Source organism: Cynocephalus volans, chromosome 6, assembly GCF_027409185.1.
Source record: "Cynocephalus volans isolate mCynVol1 chromosome 6, mCynVol1.pri, whole genome shotgun sequence".
Lineage (NCBI taxonomy): Eukaryota > Metazoa > Chordata > Mammalia > Dermoptera > Cynocephalidae > Cynocephalus > Cynocephalus volans.
Window position 1 is genome coordinate 64,145,646 of NC_084465.1, and position 24,399 is coordinate 64,170,044.

At 34.7% G+C, this 24,399-nt stretch overlaps 1 protein-coding gene across 1 annotated transcript; it reads left to right on the top strand.

The window, feature by feature from the left end:
* Positions 1-2,609: 2,609 nt before the first annotated feature.
* Positions 2,610-24,115, top strand: GTPBP10 (GTP binding protein 10). The gene is made up of 10 exons (XM_063099719.1): positions 2,610-2,690; positions 4,770-4,963; positions 6,156-6,247; positions 6,755-6,899; positions 11,860-11,933; positions 13,158-13,210; positions 15,684-15,791; positions 16,373-16,450; positions 19,399-19,522; positions 21,453-24,115. The coding sequence occupies exons 1-10, from the start codon at positions 2,658-2,660 to the stop codon at positions 21,662-21,664; spliced, it is 1,113 nt and encodes a 370-aa protein (XP_062955789.1). The 5' UTR covers positions 2,610-2,657; the 3' UTR covers positions 21,665-24,115.
* Positions 24,116-24,399: the final 284 nt, after the last annotated feature.

Here is a 24,399-nt window from a genome sequence, read left to right on the forward strand (position 1 = left end):
GTTACCACAAATAACAAGATTTCATTCTTTTTCATGGCTGAGTAGTATTTTAATGTGGATATATACCACATTTTCTTTATCCATTGATTCCACATCTTGGCTGCTATGAATAGTGCTGCAGTAAACATGGGGGTGCAGATATCTCTTTGGTATGCTAATTTCCTTTCCTTTGGATAAATACCCAGCAGTATGATTGCTGTATCATGTGGCAGTTCTATTTTTAGTTCTTTGAGGAACCTCCATACAGTTTTCCATAATGGTGTATTATTTTACATTCCTACCAACAGTATCCTAGTTTTGACAAATGGTTATAAAAGATGTTAACATTAGGGTAAGCTGTGTAAAGGGTTGTCTTGCTACAGACCATGCCAATTGCTGGGTTGAAGCAATAGCTATGCCAATTGTATGGCTAGGCAATTCATAACTAAAGCCAGAACATTTCATTACTTTAGTTATACTAAGTTTGCATTTATATTGTCAGGGCTATAGCTCAGACACTTCATACCATTGTACAGACTGGGTCACAGACCCCTCACATGCAGGTCCACACTAGGTAATTGGGAAAGATACCGGGAGCCATTGGCAGATGACACGAGCTCAGTCCTCAGCAGTAGCAGCAGCATTACAGCAGCAGTAGCAGAAACAGCAGCTTACAGCAGCCTCCTGCAGCAGTGGCAGTGGTCTCCCAGAGGGTCCCGGGGGCACTGGCAGAAAGAGCTTGCAGCAACAGCCTCCAGCAGCAGTAGTGGCCTCCCCATGGCCCCCACAGGGGCATCCCAGGGGCAGAGGGCCTGTGGATCAGAGCCACTCATCCTTTATGCTTAAGTCCATAACCCAGGGCACCTGGGTGCACATGCAAAATTACATTAGACAATAACCAAGGAACACCAGGGCGCATGTGCATATTTACATCAAATGCTTGGAAAGATTCTGAACATTTGAGGGGCCCTGACCATTTTCCTGTATTTTCCCTACAAGTGTATATGGGAATTCTTTGGGCTATTTTTGTAACTTTTCTGCAAATTAAAAATTATTTCAAAATAAAATGTTTATTCAAAATTTCGATTAGAAAAACTGTAGTTTATATTGAAACATTTTAAAAATCAAATTGTGAGTTATGCCAATGGCTCATTTGGGACTGTCATGCCTAATGCATATGCAAGACTATCTAGTGCCACTGATTTTAATGATTTGCCCATTGCCATCTTCTGAGCAACCATGGGGAAGGCATTCTCTCCTCTCAGTGGCATAAGTAGTAGTATTTTCTTCCAGTAATGACTTCTGTATCAGGTCTGGATAATACCCTGGTTCATTTCACCTCATGTTAAGTTTAGTTGCACATTTATAAGGGGACAATTAGTTTCATAATGTTTCTTTCACTATCTGGCAACCAAAGCTGTAATAAATACTTCGGGCTCTAATCATGTTTTGTTCAAGGTAAATATTATGCTTTCTTCTTTGTTTACATTGGGCTCAACATTATTCTGACATAATAGAAAGATCTAGTAAAGACCGTAATCCAAATCTTATCAAGATTAGACTAAAAACCTCAACAAAGCAACAACCTAATGCATAGGTACACTGATGGTGATAAACTTCTGATAATGTTTGTGCTAAAATTCAACATTAAAGGAATCCACAGAGGGGAAAATATACAGAGTCATCACAGGTTAAATGATAATTATGGCTTCACTGATTTGTAGTAAAGAGGGAGGTCCAGTAACAGCAAAATAAATCAAGACAGAGAGGGATAGTTTTGACGTGGTATATTTCCACATCATCACTGTCCTAAGTGAGGGAAGGAAGAGACTGTTATATTGAGGTATGAATTAATAGTCTTGGTGGTTAAGACTTATAAGACTGACAGCGCAGTGCAGGGCCGTTTAGTATGGGTGTGTACATTTTTCATTGCATGAGGGTGTGAGGAGAGCCACTCTGCTCGTCCTGCCCAGTTTGAAGAAAGGTAATTTCTTTTAAAAAAAATTCTCACAAGGCACACTTCAAATGTCAGCTGGATATAAATTCTTGTTTATGCACCCCAAGAAGCCTGACATACAGTTGTAGACAAGTTTCTTTCCCCTACCGCACACAAGAGTCTTCCTACATATCTCAGATCTGATATTATTTTCAATACTTTTGTGTCACATGTTATAAATTCATTGTCTCCTGGACACTTTGGATGGAGAAAACTCAGCTAGTCGTTAAACTACCAGCTTTTTCGGAGTCCTTTTTTCCAAGTTGAGTTTCCGTGTCTTTTACACGTTTGATTGTATAGTTTTTGGAGGTTTTCACTCTGAGAGAGAAGGCTGGTATCCTGTGGTTTCCTCGATTAGCATAAAAATTCCTTCAAGGGAGCTCAGTCTCCAGTTCCATCCCATTCAAAATGTTACTTCCTGAGGCACCTACTGTGCGCCCCACTGTCCTTTGCCGCACTGCTTCTCCACGTTATCTCAATATTTAGTTCAGTTTTACGCCCAAGTACAAGCTACCTTCTTCCGCCTCATCGTGGGGCGCGCCATAACGCATGCGCCAGGAGCGTGCGGAGCAAAATCCCGGCGGTGGCAAAACCGCGCCAGCGACCGGGATGACGTAAAAAGGCCGCGCCATACTTCAGTTTGTGCCGCTTACGCGAGAGAGAACGCTGGCGCTTTGCAGTCATGGTGCATTGCAGTTGCGTGTTGTTCAGAAAGGTCCGTGCCTGGTAGCCTTAGCTCCGAGTGAGGGTTCTCGTTCTCCCTCGCTTTCCTTCCTCCTCACTGTTGTCTTTCTGGAGGTTTTTTTCCTGTTTGGTTTTACCCTGGTCCTCTCCGCCCCTCCAAGTATCTGGGCTTTGCCAATCCGGGGTGGAACGGAAGTGTCTGCCTGGCGTGGTTGGGTCGGTTGTTTGGAGGCAGGGCTTTGGGTTCTTTAGTGGAATTGTGTGCACGTGGGATGAGGAATTGGAATACCTGCCTGCCTTGACTCAAGTATGCAGTGGTTTTTTTTTTTTTTTTCTTCTCTTAAGTAATATCCGTAGCCCATTCTTATGTATTTTTCCTCGAGTACACTGTTTTTAAGATCTTTATAAAGGAGATTTTTATCAGAAAACGAAAGTGTGTAGTTGATGTGCCCTCTTTCAGAAAAATTGGGTCATTTTTGTGCAGTGTCGGTTTTAGAATCGTTTCCTTAACAATTTACAACTGCTTCACAAATTTTTAAAAACCTTATATGGCCTTTGCTAGTAATGTTTTTTTAAAACCTGCTAGCATTATATTTGGGGCATTATCTTGTTACGACCAGAGTGAAATAACTCCTTTTAAGTGAGGCTCCTAACCCTCTGAATCTGATGAATATTGAGCATTAAAAAAAGTGTTACATGTTGAACGAAACTTTAAAAACACTCTTCAAGAGCATATCAGAAGGCAGTGTTTCAATTTTATTAAAAAAGAAAAAGATCCCAGATATTTTTGATTTTTACAACCGGCCTAAATGACTAAAGATGTGAAGATTGTGAATTTAAGAAATTTAAGAAATTACTCAGTAAGGTATTAATAGCCTGGGAGGTTAATATACAAGATCTTTACTTACAAGAACTTATTAATTTAGTGAAGGAAACAGGTAAATGCTAAATGTACTATAAGATTTCAGATGGTGTACTAATAGAGGTATAATCAAATTGCTGAGAGAGCCAGCAAGGTCAGGGTAAGAGTTGATTAAAGGAATTAAGAAAGGCATCGGAAAATACGACATCCTGTTGGGGTTATGATAGTAGAGAATAAATTACATTATAAGTAGAGGAAAAGCATGAGTAGAGTGGCATGTAGACATGGCAGTACATCATGTAGTACAAAGCAAAGAGGAAGAAGAGATAGGAAGGGTTGAATAAATGAAAATAATACTGGAAGGGTATGTTAAGGGCTTTGAAGATAGTACTAAGAATTGTAGACTTAAAATCATAAACACTAAAATTCAAAACCACAGATGATTTTTGAGTATGGGAGAAACATGATTAGAGATCAGATCCATTTCAGAAAAATAGCTCAGGCAACAATATGGAGGATGCATTAAGGAAGGAATGACTAGACTCTGAAAGATCATTTAGGAGCTAATATATTTGTCAAAGTACAAGGGCTGTGGAACTGGAAGGAAGAGACAGAGTTAGAGCTTCTGGAAAAGAAGCAGTTACAGTCTGAAAGATTTCCGTTTGTGTAGTCTCAATGAATAGGTAAACTGTGATTCCGTTATTTGAGAGAACGTTGGAGGAACAGATTTTGCCTGGGGAAAAATTTGGTTTTACTATGTTAGTATTTTGTTTTTGAGGTGACTGTTATCCATTCAACTGATACCTATGAACAAATTACATATTTTGAGAGGTTTCGAATATAAATTAAATGCAGGTCCTGCTCTCAGTTGCTTTAAACTACTAAAAGCTTACATCCTGGTGGAAATGTCCAACAGATTGGACATAGAAAATATCTCACCTAGGTGATAGTTATTGGAACAGGCTGAGATCACACAGGGGAGAAAGTCTAAAATGAAAAGAGGGCGAAGGTCAGAGACCTTGAGGATAGATGGGACAGTAATTGACAATTGGAAAAGGGGGACTTAAGAGATAATCAAATAGGAAAAGGAGGTCAGACTGGGGGTGAGCTGAAATAAAAGGCTGTAGAATCTGCATATGAAAGCCATTATTGATTTTTTTAAGGAAGTTTTAGTGGAATAAAGAACTAGAAAGGAGTTATAAGTTGATAAACAAATTTGTTGTACAAATGTTCTCTCTTTTATTCAAGTATGGAAATTTCATTGATAACCTAAGACTCTTCACCAAAGGAGGAAGTGGTGGAATGGGTTATCCTCGTTTAGGTGGAGAAGGTGGAAAAGGTGGTGATGTCTGGGTTGTAGCCCATAAAAAAATGACTTTAAAGCAACTTAAAGACAAATATCCTCAGAAACGGTTTGTGGCTGGAGGAGGAGCAAACAGTCGGTAAGTACTTACTGAATGACTTTATTTTATAAAATTAAACCTTCCTGGAAGGAAAAAAAAGTTACAAGATAAAAACTTAATTGGTAATTTAAAGTAAATTATTTCTTCTATTTGTAACTGAGCAAAGGTCTAAAATATTTTAACTTATACAAGGCTAGTACTAAACAATATTTTGGAGTTTTTAAAATTTTTATTCACTTCTCCCAATGTCTATCTGTATTCTTTTTGCACTTCCTCAGTAGAAACAGAAAATGATCTGAATCCCCACTGTTTTCTTTTAAAGAGATCTTTGAGAACTTTTAGGAAAACTTTCCCAAATCTCAACCATGCTACTTCACCCCACCACTATCAAAAGTCAATCACCTATATTTCTTCCACCAAGAAATAACCACTATTAACCTTTTCTTGACTTTTCTGAGACTTTTCTGTGTGTTTACACAAATGTAATTATGTATATGTGTATAAAATGTTGGGGTACAAAAGTGAGAGCACAGTACTCACATTTTACAATCTCTTCTTTTTACTTAACATTTTTTTTTCCATGTCAGAAAATTATTCTGAATGGCTGCATAATGTTATAGTATCAGAAATAACAATTTGTTTTGTCATTTGCCTGTTTAGGTTATTGTTGATTTTTTTTTTTTTTTTTTTTTTTTTTGCTGATATACCCACAGTGCAACATCCTTGTGTAGTATTTTACATGGTTGTTCAATTTTTAAAAATAATTAATTCCCAGAAGTGGAATTACTAATTTAGAAGTTTGTACCAATCCATTCTCTCATGAGCAGTTGGTGAGTTGCCAAATTAACCACGTGTCATTTAAGTACTCTCATTTAAGGTCAGTTTTTTAAAAGCTTCATTATTCAATGAATTTTCTATTTTTATTTCTACTTTATTTGTGTTGTAGCAATCATCTCTTCATTCCAGGTGTGTGACATCTTAGTTCATTATGAGTTAAAATGACTTTTGGTGGTTAGCTTGGTAACTTAATTCCATTTTTATAGGATACAGTAGTCTAAAATTCAAATAAATAATCAGGGGTAATTTTAGTTTTCCTTTAATATTTGACTCTCTGCATTAGCCAGAAGAGTTGATTGCTGTTCCTTGTAAACTATTATATATACTTGAAGTGTAAATTGCTTAATTTAGTGGGGTTTTCCTTATTATAATTTAGCTTTTTTTTTTTTTATAGGGTTAGTGCACTGAAAGGTTCCAAAGGAAAAGACTGTGAAATCCCTGTACCTCTGGGTATTTCAGTAACTGACGAAAATGGTAAAATTATAGGTGAGTGTACTGTAGCTTCTAAGTTTGTGAAAACTGCACATTTTCTGTAATTGTTTTGGAATTGGGGAGGAATAGCTTCTCTTGAGTTTCAGAAGAATTTTTCTTTTTTTTAACAGTAACAATTCCAGCTGCTAATTTACAAAATAGCTTTTTAAAATTTATATAAAAGTTCAAAATTGACTGTTCAAGATTATTTTAAAAATATGAGTACTAACTTGGTTTTAAAACATATGAGGGTACTTCAAAAGTTCATGGGAAAATAGAATTGAAGGATAATGTGAATCTTTCAATGAACTCTTTTGAAGACCCCCTTGTATAACTGGTCTCTTGTCAACTGCTTAACAAAAGTGTGTTTTCCCCCTAGGGTCACACTTCTAATAGAAACAGTCCTATTGTTTAGCCCTATAAATTTGTAAATCAGAATTTCCTGCCATATATTTCTGAAAGAAAAATATATTAGTGATTCCACTTACTAATCTTTGCTATAAGTATTTCTCTCTTTTGAAGGAGAACTCAATAAAGAGGAAGACAGAGTTTTGGTCGCTGAAGGAGGTCTTGGTGGTAAATTACTTACAAATTTCTTACCTTTGAAAGGCCAGAAACGAATAATTCATCTTGATCTAAAACTTGTAGCTGATGTAGGCCTAATAGGGTAAGTATCATTCATATTTTTATTATTATACTTTCAGAGAGACAGTTTATGAATAGTAAATAAATGTGAATGGTAATTTGGGGTCTGAGTTATTTCTAGTTTATGGAATTTGTGCACATGTGTGTACTTTGGTCATATGCTGCTAAATATAGTTATTTTCAAATTGTCACCATGGAGTTTTATAGTTACTATTCATTTATAAAAGGAAGGTCAGAGTAATTGAATAGGTCAGTAGGAATATTAGAGAAAAAATAAGAAAGAAAAATCAAATGTAATATTATAAGAAGGTTAAAGAATGTTATCAGATATTAAGGAATAAAATTAGAAATGCAAACAAACCACATTTTAAAAAGTATATGGAAGGAAATGAAAAGAAGGGAAAAAATGGTTCGGATATTATTACAAGTCTTAATAGAGGCATTGAGGTGTTACTAATCAGTCTTACACACTATTAGGCACCAAATTGGATCTTGCTATGATTGTTCCTGTATCCTTAATGCCCCTGCTTAGGATCTGTCTATTCTCAGTGCTGAAGAACTCACAATATTGTCCTCTTCCACCAGCCTCCATTCTTTGATTAAATAATATTATTTAGGTGGGGGTTTGCATGGCTGGTGTCCACTGGATGGGGATAGATAGACAAGGTAGAGAGTAAACGGGGGAACGGAAAACTTCAATTTGCATTTCTCCTCTCTCCCTCCCTCTCCCTAGCCTTGCTACAGCATTACACAGTTGTTCAGAAGACTTTGGGAAAACTGCTTATTGCTACTCTGCTCCAGATTCCTGGTGGTGTTCCTTGCTTTCCCATAGGTTCTTTCTAAGCTCTTTTCATCATTCTCTCCAGTCATTTCACTGCTTCTTTCCCATATTCTTAAGTCTGAATCACTCACCTCTTTCCCTGCCTGACCAGCCACTGGGTCTTACCACCACTGGCTTAGAGTTCATAGAAGCTGCAATATTGCCAAAATTATAACAGGGAAAAATGTGATCCTGTCTTGCCATTCACATTTAACTTTTTTTAAAGGAAACACTGTTATCAGAGTTATGAGGCATAGGTTCTTTAATCTCCTGTATTCTTCAGGAACATTATGGGTTGAAGAGGGTTTTGTGGACAAGACTAGGAATCCAGGCCTTCATAATCTCATTTTGTAGAAAAATGTGTTTTAATTTCCAAAGAGATACCTTTGCAGACTAAGAAGAGCCTAGTAAGGCTGAGTAGTACAAGTGAGGAACTTAGGTTAGCCTATTTGGTTAGAATCTCAAATCTTCTGGAGGCTGGTTGGCTGGTCTTGGGTAAGTTATGTAGCCTCTCTAAGTCTTTGTTTTCTCATCTTTAATAGTGGATAGAGATACTTCTTACCGTAAAATGTTGGTGGGTAAGATAATGCATTTATACCAGAGCACATATTTTGCATTTATGAATGCTCAATGGATTGTAGCTGCTATCATCATCATCATGTTGCCAAATTATTAGAGACTACATGTAATAAAATACTAGGCTTTTCAGAATTTGGTTTGAAATTACAGTCAGTATTTAAAGCATCAAGATTCTTAAGCAGAATGTTTAACATGTATTTCTAGTGCTTCTAAATTAGGCAACGTTTCTTGAAAAGTTACTACTATGAATACTGACGTAAGTAGATATGGCTTCTAGCTGATTTCAGGAATGGACTGAACCTTGGAAGAAAGTAATCATATAACTAATACTGTTGTACTGCTGTGATCAAATCTGATCTTTGCATAGATTGGAGTTCAACCTCTGAAATTTTCATTAGGTGCTTTTCAAGAAAAATCTCAAATATCTGTTCTTCAACCATTCACATCCTCTTTCTACTCATACTTTGATCTCCTTGTAAGTAGTTGCTTGCATTTTTCTGTGCTTAATCATTATTATGAAAAGATGAGGATATTGGAAAGAAATAAACAAGTACAGCTGTTGATAATCATGGGCAAAAATGGTTGCAATTTGCTTTTCAAAAAGTTACAATAGCCTGGTGAAACAGGATATGAGAAAACAACATATGTTCCAGGAGAAACCAGTCACTAAGAAGTCTCACATAATTTTATTCTAAATTTACTATAGAAATATTTTTTTTATGAGGAAAACTGTTAAAAGAGCTCCATTATAGAACTTATAGATTTTTACAGAATTCCAAATTAATATTTGCTAAATTTTATACGATTATTCCAGATGAAAAGTTTGGCAGAGTTTTTGAAAGAAGAGCACCCCCAAATTTGAACAAAAACTCTGCAAAGTCAGGGATCATGATTGTTTCATTGCTGTGTTTGTGATGCTTAGTATGATGCCTGATACAAAGTCAGTGCTCAATAAATATTTGTTGGAAAAATTTAATGAAAATACATGAATGAGATTTAGGAAAGAATCTTTTAAGTGATCCTCATTCCTAGTACTTTATTTCATACATGGTGGACCTTTCTTGAGAGAAATTTAGCAGTAAAATCAAAAGCCTTTAAAATGATCATATATTTTAATCCAGCTTTCCTTGTCTAGGAATTTATCCCAAGAAAAAGATTAGAGATGTGTGCAGAAGTTCAAGGATAGTCATTGCATTGTTTAAAGTTTTTAGAAAAACAGACAAATAATATACTTATTTGCAGGGAAAAAATAGTTGTCTATTAATTCTACCACTCAGATAACTGTTAACAGTGTACATATCTTTCTAGCTATGTACATATTTTTTGCAACGTTATTTTCAATAGTCTAAATGTCTATCAATAGGAAATTAGTTAAGTAAATTACACTTTACCCTCGAAAGATGTCCACCTTCTGTTATTCATTTTAGAAAGCAGGCTAACCAACCAACTATGAAGTCTTTAAAAAAAAAAGCAAACGTGACCATGATCAAGACTTTATAACTACCAATTTATAGAAAATCCAGAGCAAAAGAACATAAATGATACCATGTAGGTGCCAGTTGAAAAATCCATACGCCACCTACAAGACTGAATTATGAAAAACAAAGTTTGAACAGAACTATAGCTGGTAAGATGAATGATATAATTTTTCTGTTTCCTGATACAAGACTCCCTTGAGGGTTTCTTGTAGGGCTGGTCATGTGGTGGTGAACTCCTGCAGTTTTTGTCTGGAAAATACACTATTTCTCTGTCATTTCTGAAGGATAGCCTTGCTGGGTATAGTATTCTTAGCTGTCAGTTTTTTTCTTTTAGTATCTTGAGTATATCATCCCATTTTCTTCTGGCCTATAGAGTTTCTGTTGAGAAGCCTGCTGTTAGTCTGCTAGGGGCTCCCTTATAGGTGAGTCGATGCTTTTTTCTTGCTTCTTTTAAGTTTCTCTCTCTGTCTTTGAGCTTTGCCAGTTTGATTATAATGTGTCTTGGAGAGGATCTTTTTGGATTAAATCTGTTTGGGGATCTTTGAGCTTCCTGGATCTGAAGGTCCATGTTTCTCCCTTTACTTGGGAAGTTTTCCATTATTACTTCATTGAATACATTTTCCATGCCTTCTCCTTTCTCCTCCCCTTCTGGAACACCCATGATTTGAATGTTTGTGTGCTGAAGGTTGTCTGCTAGTTCTCTTAGATTTTCTTGATTTTTTAAAAATTCTTTTATCCTTTTTTTTTTTTTTTTTGGCCCACCTGGGTTATTTCAAGGAGTCTGTCTTCAAGATCAGAAATTCTTTCCTCTGCTTGTTCTATCTAGCCTGCTGCTTAAGCTCTCAGTTGTGTTTTTTATTTCATTGAGTGAATCTTTCAGTTTGTGAGTTCTGCTGCATTCTTTAAGTTATTAATCTCTTTGTAAATTTCCTCTTTCATATCCTGGATTTTTTTTTCTTATTTCATTATATTGTCTAACAGAGTCTTTTTGTATCTCAGTGGGTTTCCTTAAGATTGTTGCTTGGAATTCCTTTTCAGGCATTTCAGGGGTTTCCTGCTCTATCAGGTCTGCTATTTGAGAATTATTGTATTCTTTTAGGGGTGTCATATTTTCTTGGATTTTTGTATTTCTAATATCTCTACATTGATGTCTGGTCATCTGGTAGAGCACTTGCTTCTTCTTTTACTCTGGAGAGGGGTTTGAGGAGAGATACATCCTCTTTTTTTTCTCGTCTCTACTGGTGACACTCCTTGTGTCAGTGCAGTCAAATGTCCAGGAGGCTGCCTGCATGGTGGCTGTGGCTACTGCTGTGGTGTCAAGCCACTTTTGTGGCAGCCGTGGCTGTCGCAATGGCTGTGGTCGGCCACCCATGCAGGAGTGGTGTTTTTGTCATGCTCTTCTCCAGCTTTCAGGCAGGGGATGCTGCCCTTGGCTCCTGCCTAGGCCCCCCGGGTATGCTCTGCTGCTTGCCTGCTTCCAGGTGGAGGGGGCGGCTGCCCTCAGCTCCTGCCTAGGCCCCCTGGGCGTGCTCTCCATGGGCCTTATTTGGGTCCCTATTCAAACAACCAAATTTCAAAAAATATATTGGCAGTATATTAATGTGTTGAAGCTAGGTGATGGCAAATGGGATTCGTTACTTCTCTTTACTTTTGTATATGTTTGAAAATATCCATAAAATATTTTTTTAAAAAGCAATTCACAAAACAGTATAAGTAATATTTTGTCATTGTTTGGCTAGAGATAGTGGATTGCAGGTATATCTGTGTTTTTTTTTTTTTTTAACTAGATTTTTTTCCTGTTATTTCCAAGGTTTTTTTTAAATTTTTTTTTCCATAATTAGAACAACAGTTATTCTCTCAATACTGAAACATTTTCAGTGTTGAGTATGAGTTTATCTTTACCTTTTTCATATATCAAAATATACTTTCATAAGTATATTTTGTTTTTAGGTTTTTCATGATTATTTATATTACATTGATATTCTATTTTTAATCCCAGAAATATTTAAGAAGTCTTATTCTTGAATTATTAGGAATTCAGAGGTAAGCAAGTATTAATAATACTGATATTTGTTGTAACATATAATTTTATTTTCTCATTACAGATTCCCAAATGCTGGAAAATCCTCTTTGCTAAGTCAGGTTTCTCACGCAAAACCTGCAATTGCAGATTATGCATGTAAGTATAGTTTGCGTATTTTAATGTGTGAGGGTAAACTTTTAAAGATTAATTTTTCTCTGAGTGTGAATAGAATGACAACTTTGAGGGTAGCCTTAATTTGAAAACTTTTGGCCAATAGCGTATATGCATTTCCCATTAATCTTTGAGACTTCTGTAGCCCTTTCTTGTACTTGTTAGACACTTGCTTTGTTGCATTTCATTTATTTCTCCAAAATTATTTATTTGGTTTAGTTAGGATTTTAAGGGAATATAAAAGGGCTCAATGAAAGAGTGCAGGGGACTACTTCAGACTTCCTTGCAGTGGCATGATGCTTGTACTGAGATATGAAGAATAATTATGAGTTAAATAGTGAAAGGGAGTGGAGATGAAGAATCTTTAAATCAGAGGAAATAGCATGTATACAAAGGCTTACTGGGGGCAGGGAGTAGATTTGTGTGTCTAGAGAACATGAAGTAAAGAGGGAACTGAGATGAGGCTGGAGATGTAGGTGGAGACCATATCACATAGGTGACGTAGGCTGTATTTGATCTTCGTATCTTAACAATTGGAAGCCCTTAAGCAAGGGATAAAATGATTAGATTTGCTTTTCAAAAAGATCTCTCTGCCTATAATATGAAAAATGGATTGGTATGGGACATGAATGAATCTGTGAAGAGCAGTTAGTAGGCTATTGAAATAGCTAGATGAGATATAATGGAATCTTAGGCTAAGAGTAGTAAGTGAATATGATAGGATCTCTGCCATCATTAAACCAAAAGACATCGAATATGTTAACCTAGAAATGTCATTCTCAAATTAGAAGGAAAGAGGAGGAAAAGCAAAAAGTCATAGGAAATAAGCTAGGCTAGTGTAGGATTAGTGAGGCTTAAGGATAACGATGAGAAAGGACTAGAAAATTTTCACCCAGAGACCTAGTAATAGAAATTTAAATTCTGAGCCTGCTGGACATCCTTACCATATACCTTAAAGGGCAGTAGAGGAACTTTGAGGCCCAATAATTAGGTAAGGTCTGTGCAGATTATAAAAATCTGTATTTGTCCTTTTCCAAGTACATTCTAAACAGCAAAGGTAATTGTAGTTCCATTTCAACAAATTTGAACAAAATGTGAATTAAACTGCTCACAGAAAATATTATCTATTCTATGCATAATGCTAAGATGATTTAATTTAAGAGTAACAGCCTTATTTTAGTCTTAATTTATTGCTATTTTTCCATTTAGTTACAACATTAAAGCCTGAACTTGGAAAGATTATGTACAATGATTTCAAACAGGTGGGTACTTTTAAGATAAAACAGTTAGAAGTGAAAGTATTTGGTTTTGGTACTTGGACTTTATAATATTTGCCTCTTTCTATGGTGTTACAGGAAAAAAAGTGACAGGATTTTATTTTATGATAAATGAAACAATGGTCAAATTAATTCTGCTGAGCACTATCATAACAAAATATTATATAAGAATTTAATTTCTTGTTTTTCCAAAGATGAATTACAGTTTATCACTACAACATTGGATCCTCTATCTCTTTAATCTGTTTCTTCTCATTGCAAGTCCTTATTTTACTGCCATATTGGATTATTGATCTTCATTTCCTAAAAATACTTTCCAAACTTCATGGAAATTATTTTATTTGAACTTTATTTATTTGGAGGAAAAAATATTTTGTTTTTTGTGGGGGTTTTTTGGGTGGCTGGCTAGTAAACAGGTAAGAACCCTTGACCTTGGTGTTATAACACAGCACTCTAACCAACTGAGCTAACTAGCCAGTCCCCCAAAAAAGTTTTAATGGGGTTTTGGTCTCATCTAGCCATTGAAATTTATTTTTCCTTCATAAGGAAGAACTATAGATCTTTCATATAATTAGAATAAAAACTAAAAAAAGGAAAGTAACAACATTTTTAAAATGTATAATGTATAATCAATCTAGCAGTTGTACTCCTTAGTATTTACCCAAATGAGTCGACAATTTATGTCTACACAAAAGCCTGCACATAGATATTTATAGCAGCGTTATTCATAATTACCAAAATTTGGAAATAATCAAGATATCTTTCAGTAGGTGAATGGATAAATAAACTGTGGTACATATAGATAATGGAATATTTTTCAACTCTAAAAAGAAACAGGCTATCAAGTTATAAAAAGACATGGAGGGACCTTAAATGCATATTAAGTGAAAGAAGCCGATCTGAAAAGGCTCTATACTATATGATTACAACAAAATGACATTATGGAAAAGGCAAAACTATGGAGATAGCAAAAAGGTCAGTGGTTGCCTGGGTTGGGGAAGAAGAAAAGATGAATAGGCAGAACATGAGAGTTTTCAGGGCAGTGAAACTATTCTGTGTCATACTATAATGGCGGATACATAATGCATTTGTCAAAACCCATAGAATTAAAATGCCAAGATCGAAACCCTATTGTTAAGTATGGACTTTGGGTGATAATGATGTGTCAACGAAGGTTCATATAATCCTTTGACATAATTCAAAAGACAAAAGACTTATACAAGTATTCATTTATAATAGTGATAAAACAGTAAAAAAAAAAATTCAACAATTTTAATATAGAACATTAAATAGTGAGTAAAGTTATACCAAAGTCCAGGGTTTGATCCCTGTACCAGCCAGCCATAAACAATAAAATAAATAAACCAGTAAATAAATATAGGATAATATGAATATAGAGAACAATATTAGAGGAAAAGAGAACATTGTTTATAACTGATTTTTAAAAGGAAATCAGTAGAGAACCTCGAAAGGAAATTTCAGGACATGAGACCTCTGTTGTGCACACTGCTTTGTCATAAAATCACAATTTCCTTTAAGACTGAATTCCTTATCCACACTGGGCAGTGGATATAGAGCATTGATTCTCATCCCTTACTGCACTTCAGAATTGTCTGGGTGACTTAAGAACAACAATGAATAAATGATTTCTGGGCTCCAGAGATTTGAAACCAAATCTCTTGAGGTTTGGACCTGGGCATCTTTAGTTTCTAAGAGTTCTCTAGGTGATTATGATGCATAGTGAGGTTTGAAAAGCACAAATGCAGAATGATGGTTAATAATTCTTATCACCTCCGAAAGGACTATAGGAATACTATAATCTTGCACTTTATGAGAATGATCAGTAATCCTACTGGTATAATATGAACAGAAAAGGAACAACAGTACCAAATAAACAATTACAAATTGAATTTAAATATTAAAACTACAGAACTATATTAGTAAATGTTTGCTGAATTAATATCCTTGTAAACTTTTACAAATTCAGATTGTAAAAGTTGAAATTCTATGACAAGTTCATATTGAACAATACAATTTATGGAATTATAAATTCATGTGATTATGTTAAATGTTAAAATGTTTAACTAATCTCTAAAATTTCTAGATTGTTAGATTAATAAATAAAAATGGGACTCTAGGCTGGCCAGCTACCCCAGTTGGTTTAAGCATGGTGTTATATATAACACTGAGGTCAAGGGTTTGGATCCCCATATTAGCCAGCCACCAAAAAAAACAAAAACAAAAACGGGTGGGGGGGGGGCTTTAATATCTGATAACAAAGGATTTTGATTCTTAATACACTTATTTTGCTATAAAGATATGTTGGCTTTTTAAAGATGTTGTGGTAATCATAAATTAGGAACTGTTTATATTTGAAATATGAAAATTTTTGGATGTGATTGAACTTGTGGTTTTCATATATTTTTCTTTTTCATCAAACCCTTTAACTTTATGTTAGATATCAGTAGCCGATCTTCCAGGCTTAATAGAAGGAGCACATATGAACAAAGGCATGGGCCACAAATTCCTCAAGCATATAGAAAGGACTAGACAACTACTTTTTGTTGTAAGTCAAATGCATACCAATGTAATGTTCAAATGAATGTGAAAATCATTGTATTTAGGTTTTTAAGAAATTTTTTTTTCTCCTGTCCCTCTAAGAAAATGCTTATAAAATTTAAAGATAAGATAGTAGCATATGTTAATCTGCTAAGTCTGTTCACATGGCAGCCAAATATAGTAAGTAATCTTTGTTCATAATATGGGGATGGAAATGACATTGTTTTCTATATCAGATATCAGTTTGGCCATACTTGTCAAAATTTAATTCCTTAAGATTTCCAGCATACTACTGTATTATATAATTATCTCTTTCATACATCATTGATGATGCTAGAGTTACATATGAGATTTTATTGATATAAATTGTCTTATCTATACTAGTTTTTCAGTAATGACTCTCATTTTAACAGAATGATTATATTTATCTTGACTTCTCAATTTCTATTACTTATTTTGAATTGCTAAATTACCAATAGAGTGTAGAGTAAGAAATTATTTTTAGCTTGAGAAAGTAAAACATTTCAAAACACGAAAATGTTTAGCTATTCTTGTTTAAAGGTTGTCTCTTTCCCTCTCTTTTCTTAGGTTGATATTTTTGGATTTCAGCTTTCTTCAAAAACTCCATACAGAACTGCTTTTGAAACCATAATACTGCTTACAAAAGTAAGTTGTCTGTTTTACTGTGTTCTGTATCTGGTCTAGTAAATAGGCATGTAGGTCTATATGAAATAACGTAGTAATTAGGATTAAAAAAAAAAACATACTCCACCTTTTTTTGTAAAGCTTTGATATCAGTTTAAGAATTATTTAGACTTGCTGTCTCCAGTTCCTCAATATTTACCTGCTCCTCAAACTGTTGCAATGGATAAAACCCTCTTGAGCTTCTAAATAGTACTGTTGTGCACATTTATGTACAAGTTTTTTCTGCAGACGTATGTTTTCATTTCTCTTGGATATATACTTAGGAGTACAAGTGTTGGATCATATGGTAACTCTTTGTTTAACATTTTGAGGAACTGCCAAACTGTTTTCCAAATTGGCTTCCCCATTGCACCATTTTACAATCCCACCAGCAATATATGAGGGTTCCAAATTTTCCAAATAAATGTCAACCCTTGTTATTGCCTGTGATTTTTATTTAAGCCATCCTAGTGGGAATGCAGTGGTATTTCATTATATTTTTATTTATATATCTCTTATGATTAATGATACTTGAGCATCTTTTCATTTGTTTATTAGCCAATTTTATATCTTTGGAGAAATGTTTATTCATATTCTTTGCCCATTTTTTAATTGTATTATTTTTCTTTTAATTGTTGTATTCGTTTTTTATACTTTTGTATATAAGTTCTTTGTCATATACATGACTTGAAAATATTTTCTCTCCTGTGAATTGTCTTTTCACTTTATGGTATCATTTGAGGCATACAACTTTTACTTATGTATTTTTTTTCCCAGCTTTATTAAAGTATAATTGACAAATAAAAATTGTATATATTTGCAGTACACAAATATATATTAAATGATTTAATCAAAATAATTAACTTCATCAGCTCACATTTTTTTTTTGGTGATAAAAACATTTTAAGATCTACTCTCTTAGCAATTTTTAATTATGTAATACATCATTATTAACTATAATCACCATGCTGTACAACAGATCTGCAGAACTGATTTATCCTAACTGAAACTTTGTTCCCTCTACCCAATACCCTGTAACTCCCCCTCTGCCAAGCCCCTGGCGACCACCATTCTGCTCTCTGCTTCTATGAGTTAAATTTTTCTAGATTCCACATATAAGTGAGATTATGCAATATTTGTTTTTCTGTGTTTGGCTTATTTTACTTAGCATAATGTTCTCCAGGTTCATCCATGTTGTCACAAATAACAGGATTTCCTTCTTTTTAAGTATGAATAGTAATTCATTGTGTGTGTGTGTGTGCACACGTGTGCACCACATTTTCTTTATCCGTTCATTTGTTGATGGACACTTAGATTGATTTCATATTTGGCTATTATGAATAATGCTTCAGTGAACATGGGAGTGCAGATATCTCTGACATACTGGTTTCATTTCCTTTGGATGTATATGCAGAAGTGGGATTGCTGGATTTTATGGTAGTTCTATTTTTAATTTTTTGAGGAACCTCCATACTGTTTTCCATGTGTGTGCTAATTTACATTCCCATGAACAGCATTAAACTATTCTTTTTTCTCCATAGCCTCACCAACACTTGGCTATCTTTTGTCTTTTTGATAATAGCCAGCCTAATAGGTGTGAGGTGACATATCACTGTGGTTTTAATTTGCATTTTTCTGATGATTAACAGTGAGCTTTTTTTTTTTTCATATACCTGTTGGCCATTTGTGTATCTTTTGAGAAATGTCTGTTCAGGGCCTTTGCCCATATTTTAATCGGGTCCATACTACCCAAAGCAACCTTCAGATTCAACATGTTCCTATCAAAATTCCAATGGCACTTTTAACAGAAAAAGCAGTCCTAAAATTCATACAGTACCACACAAGAACCAAAGCAGTCTTGGGCAAAAAGAACAAAGCCAGAGATGTGTTATACTACTTGATTTTAAGACCTACTACAAAGCTATAGTAATCAAAATAGCATGGTGCTATCAGAAAAACAGACATATAGACCAATTGAGTAGAATAGAAAGCCCAGAAATAAATCCATGCTTTAGGTCAGCTGATCTTTGACAAAGATGTCAAGAACACACAATGGGCAAAGGACAGTCTCTTCAGTAAATGGTGTTGGGAAAACTGGATATCTACATGGAAAAGAATTAAATTCAACCCTTATACTATCTCATATTCAAAAGTCAACTCAAAATGGATTAAGGACTGAAATGTAAGACTTGAAACTGTAAAACCACTGGAGATAAACATAGGGAAAAAGTTTCTTGACATTGGTCTGGGCAGTGATTTTTTGGGTGTGACCCCAGAAGCATAGGCAGCAAAAGCAAAAATAGACAAATGGGACTGCATCAAACTAAAAAGCTTCTGCACAACAAAGGGAAACAATCAACAGAGTGAAAAGACAACCTCTGGAATGGGAGAAAATATTTGTGAACCATACATCTGCTAAGGGGTTAATATCTAAAATGTATAAAGAACTCAACTCAGTAGCAAGAAAACAACCCCAACTTTTTAATTTTGGTGAAGTCCCACTCATCTATATTTCCTTTTGCTTGAGCTTTTGGTATCATGTCTGAGAAACCATTGCTTAATCCAAGATTATGAAGATTTACTTCTAAGTGCATTTTTTCCAAGAATACTGCAGATATAACGGGAAATTGTCATTATTGACTTCTGAATTTTATCTGTGTGAAGTGTAGATACATGTATTTGGCTCTAAACACAAAATTACAACTGTCTGGAGGATGTTATGTGAGCTAAAATATACTAACACATGCCCTAACCAGAAGCATTTCTGAATTTCCATGGTTAATTTTGTGAATATTAGGATTTATTGCATTTCAGTTCTGTGAGTGTGTTCTAGATTACCCAGGCCGTTAAAGTAAAGAAAGACATTACCAAATTGGTAATTTATATAGATACTTTATAAAATTATTCAGTTTTTTCCTTTTGATTTAAAGGAGTTGGAGTTGTACAAAGAGGAACTTCAGACAAAACCTGCATTGCTGGCAGTTAATAAAATGGATTTGCCACATGCCCCAGATAAATTCCGTGAATTGATGAACCAGCTCCAGAATCCTAAAGGTAAACCCATTCATTTATTTAATTCCAACTTAATGAATACTTACTATGTGCAGAGAATTCTGAGTGTTGTAATCAGTGGAAATGAAAACTGATAGTTCCTACCCTTGGAAACTGTATGTTTGACAAAAGAATACATATCATATGAAACATTTAAATAACATTTTATGATAATTATCAACTTCCAGAATGTGTGGAAAGGGTACATATTATATGAAACATTTAAATAACATTGTATGATAATTATCAACTTCCAGAATGTGTGATATGGACAGTAAGTTAGAGGAGACAAAAGAAAAGAAAGATTAATTTAAACCAAAATGGTCAGTGTCATGAAGAAGTAAAATTAAAAATGGGCTCTTAATTAATATGTGGGATTTGGATAAAAAGAAGAAAAAGTCAGCATTTACCTGTGAAGTGTGAAGTCTTTCACTTCAATTAACATACTTCACAAGCTCTAGAACTTTATTCCCTTAGTACACCATACATTTTTTTGAAAAGCTAATAGTTCTAAAGAGTTTTGTTTTTTTGCAACACCAACTCTATAGATCTCTGAAGCATATTAGTCTTCTAAAAAGAACTTGAGTTCTCCTATGTGTGTGTGACACAGAAGAATAGATGCTGTTACCCCAAAAGGATTTATTTGTCTGAAATTTCCTTTATGGACCATTTTGTGTAACGGAACTTAGAGGGACTCTCCACAGTTTTAAGTGTTTACCTTACCAGAACATCCTCTGTCTTACGGTGATGATGCTTTCATTTTCCTGAGTGTAGTAGAGGACCTCATGCACACATAAGGAAAAGTAGGGCGCATGGTAAGTGGCTTACATGTTTTTAAATAGTATTAATTTCTGTATGTTTTCAATCTTGAGATAACAACTGGAGAAAATAGATTATAGTGTACTAGAGCTAGCAGACAGCATAAGAAGGTCCTTTCTCTCCTCTCAAAAATGCCCGTGTAATTTATGTGTTGGAGCTGTCACTGAGTTAATAATTTACTCTTGGGATATAAATATTTCCTTATAAATAGTTTGTCTTCAGTCCTTAATGTCATTTGCTTTATAAAATTGTTCTGTTTGCTAGTTGGTCTGGCAGAGAAGGTATTTTTCAGAAGAGGTAGTAGGGGTTAGGGTAACTCAAGAGTTTGTAGCTAATCTGGACCATCATAAAATAAAATGTAGGCCCTTCAATGATAATTCTTGAGTTAGCCTCTCTTGACTTCCTTGGGGACCTATGAATCTCAAAAACGAAGCTCCATGTTAGCTTGTTCAAGTTTGGTCCAGCCTTTCTAGTTCTTATCACTGTTAACCCATCCAATCAGTATGTTGCCTCCCTTCCATTGCCATAGTGGCAGGGAAGAAGAAAAAGTAAGATAGCAGATTTAGCCCCCTGTGGGGTGAGGTGATAGATAGGATTCATCTGAAATGATCTCCTCTTGTACTCTTCCTACTCCCTCTTCAATTTTAGTATGGATCATAGTATCAGTGATGATAAGCCTGTACTTCAGGGAAGTTAGAGGTTGCCTGTGTACTGAGGCCAGCTAGAATATCCCAAATTATAAATGATGGTATTATTTTTACAAAAAGTTTCTTTCAAAGAATCAATGTTGCCTCACCTTATTTGAAACCGCCCTCCCCAAAAAAACCCCAAAATTTATTACTTTGTGATTCATCCTCTATTTATACTTAGTTTCGTTTAAAATATGTTCAATTCATCCAACAAGTACTTACTCAGTACTTATCATGTGCCAAGAACCTTGCCATTGTCAGTAAAATCCAAAGGTTCTGAGAGCTTATTGGAGAGAAGCAAAAAAAAAAGGAATTAAAAATGCCAAATTTTTGATTCCCTGCTTCACAAATCAAACCTCTAATGTAGCTTTGACTTACTTTCAAAGACAATGGAAGTTAGCTTAGCTTTGTGTTCTTTGTTTTAGATTTTCTGCATTTAATTGAAAAAAACATAATTCCAGAGAGGACTATGGCATTCCAACATATCATCCCCATCTCTGCAGTTACTGGAGAAGGAATTGAAGAATTAAAGAACTGTATAAGAAAATCACTGGATGATCATGCCAACCAGGAAAATGATGCATATCATAGGAAACAGTTGCTTAATTTACAGATTTCCAATACAGTATCTTTATAGTGTGCCACCATCAAAGCATGCCACATTACTAGTTCCAGAATGGATATAATTTAAATCTATTAAAAATAGAATACTATTCAGCTTTTAAAAAGAAGGAAATTGTATCATTTGACAGCATGGATGAACTTGGAGGACATTACGTTAAGTGAAATAAGCCACGCAGAAGACGACAAATTCCACATGATCTCACTTATATTTGGAGCCTAAAAAATTTGAACTCATAGAAGCAGAGAGAAGAATGGTGGTTATGAGGGGTTGGAAGATGGGAGATTGGGGAGATGCTGATCAAAGGAATCAAAACTTAAGTTAGATAGGAGGAATAAGTTCAAGAGATCTATTGTACGGCATGGGGACTATAGTTATAACAATGTGTTGTATTTTGGAAATTGCTAAGAGAGTAGATTTTAAGTGTTCTTGCCACAAAAAATAGGTATATGAAGTAATGCATATGTTAATAAGCTCAATTGAGCCATTCCACAATGTGCAGCCTGCCCTCTTTATCCATGAGTTCCACATCCGTGCATTCAACCAAATGTGGCTTGAAAAATATCAGAAAAGATTACGTCTGTACTGAACATGTACAGACTTTTCTCATCATCATTCCCTAAACAATATAGTATAACAACTGTGTAGCATTATGTTAGGTAGTATACGTAATCTACAGATGATTTACCGTATGTGGGAGAATGTTCATTGGTTATATGCGAATACTATGCCATTTTATATCAGAGACTTGAGCATCCTGTAATTAATCCACCACAGATACCAAGGGATAACATATTTCAAAACATTATGTTGTCCATGATAAGTACATACAGTTTTTATGTGTCAATTGCAAATGGTAATGAAATTGTTAATTTGAAAGCTCTTTCACTTTTTAAAAATATTGTTACTAACCTTCTGATATGCACCATCATTCAAGAATCATACCTTTTTAAGTTGTTTTGTAGTAAAGCATATCAATAGTAAAAAAGTAACTGAGAGCTAAAAATTACATTTTACATGTTTATGGCTAATTGACCTATAACATTCTGTAATATTCCTTTACTTCTGTCTCTATTGAGATCATTTTAAAAAATTATATGGAAGGATTTCCTAGGTTAGAATGAGCAGCTAGGTTTTGTTTGTTTTTGGATCTGCTGTGTACCTGGTTGCACTAAATATACAATAATTCACTTTTGTGGAAAACCTCTAAACCCTAAATTTGAACATATGCTCAGTGATAATAAAGATCACTGATAATATCTAACAGAAACCAGCAGATGTTTGTGACATGAACTTTTGGAAAATTTTTCTTAAGTATATTAATATTTTTCCCTGCTTTGGAGGAGACTGATCTGTATGTCTCATTTTTTATGTCCTAGTCTGTTTCAACATCTACTTTCATATTTTAGTAAAGAGTGAAGTGCAGACTTCAAACAGTATTATCAATCCTCAATATATTTGTAAGACGTTACAATTTCTAAGTTCCTGAGGTTCCAAAAATACTTACAAATTGGATATTTTCCCTTTATATGAGTTTTATTATAAAATATACATGTTGGGGAAAAAAATCAAACAGTACAAAAGCATATGAAGTAAAAAAATAAAAGTGCCCTTCTTTCTGCATTAGGTCCTGATATGGATTATTTTGTGTCCCCCAACTTTTATGTATTAGAAGCTCGATCCCCGCTGATGACTATTAAGAGGGTGGGAAATCCTATTATGGTAGTTGAAAGGTGGCACCTTGAAGAAGTGATTAGATCACAGGACCATGCTGTAGTGAATGGATTAAGAATGGTGGTGAACAGCGTGATTCTGAGGTCTTTAAAAGGCGAGTGCGTGAGGAGCTCTATCTGCTCCACCAGTTTTTGCCATGTGAGACCTCTACATTGCTGTAAAGCCACCACCAACGGAGAGTGTCATAAGATGTGTTGCCTGCATTTTGGACTTCTCAGCCTCTGAAATTATATGCAATAAATTTCGTTTCCGTACAAATTACCCAGTGCCAGGTATTTTGTTATAAGCAACAGAAATGGACCCCCCAATCATTCCCAAAGAAAACCACTGTTAATAGTTTATGTTCTTGCAGAAATATTTTATGCATGTATTTTTTACCCAAATGAGTTCATTATGTAAAAATTTTCCAACTTAATTTTTTTATAAAGCAGTAGCAACTTAATGAGCTTTAAAAATTATTCATCAGTCTACAGCTATACCACCTTGAACAACCCCAATCTCATTATGGTCTAGAAAACTAAGCAGGGTGCTTGGGTGGTATTTGGATGGGAGACCATCAGGGAATATTGAGTGCTGTAGACTTTTACGTAATTTTAAAAAGTTAAAAATGAAAATTACTCTCATGCTCCTTTTAAATTATTAGAAATTTTGTCCTGCATCAGCCAGCCACCAAAAAAAAAGAAAAAAGTTTTGGAATTTAATGAATTTAATGCTTTGTAAAAGCTTTTATACTCATATATGGCTGTCATCCTTTGAAAAGTATTCAATAAAAATGATGTATTTTTCTGGACTTAAATTTCTTCTGATTTGACAATGTGAGTGACTTTTTACAAGTATTATTTCACTTTTATTTTTCTATTTTCTGTTCCCCACACCTACCTACCATTCCAGTCCCCAGACTGGCTTTTTATGTATTTCCTTTTTCTTCATTGCACAGGTGTTTATTGAGTGTCTCTCATGTGCCAGGCAACTGCAGGGTGCTGTATGTACAGTGTTGAACAGACAGGACCTGGTAC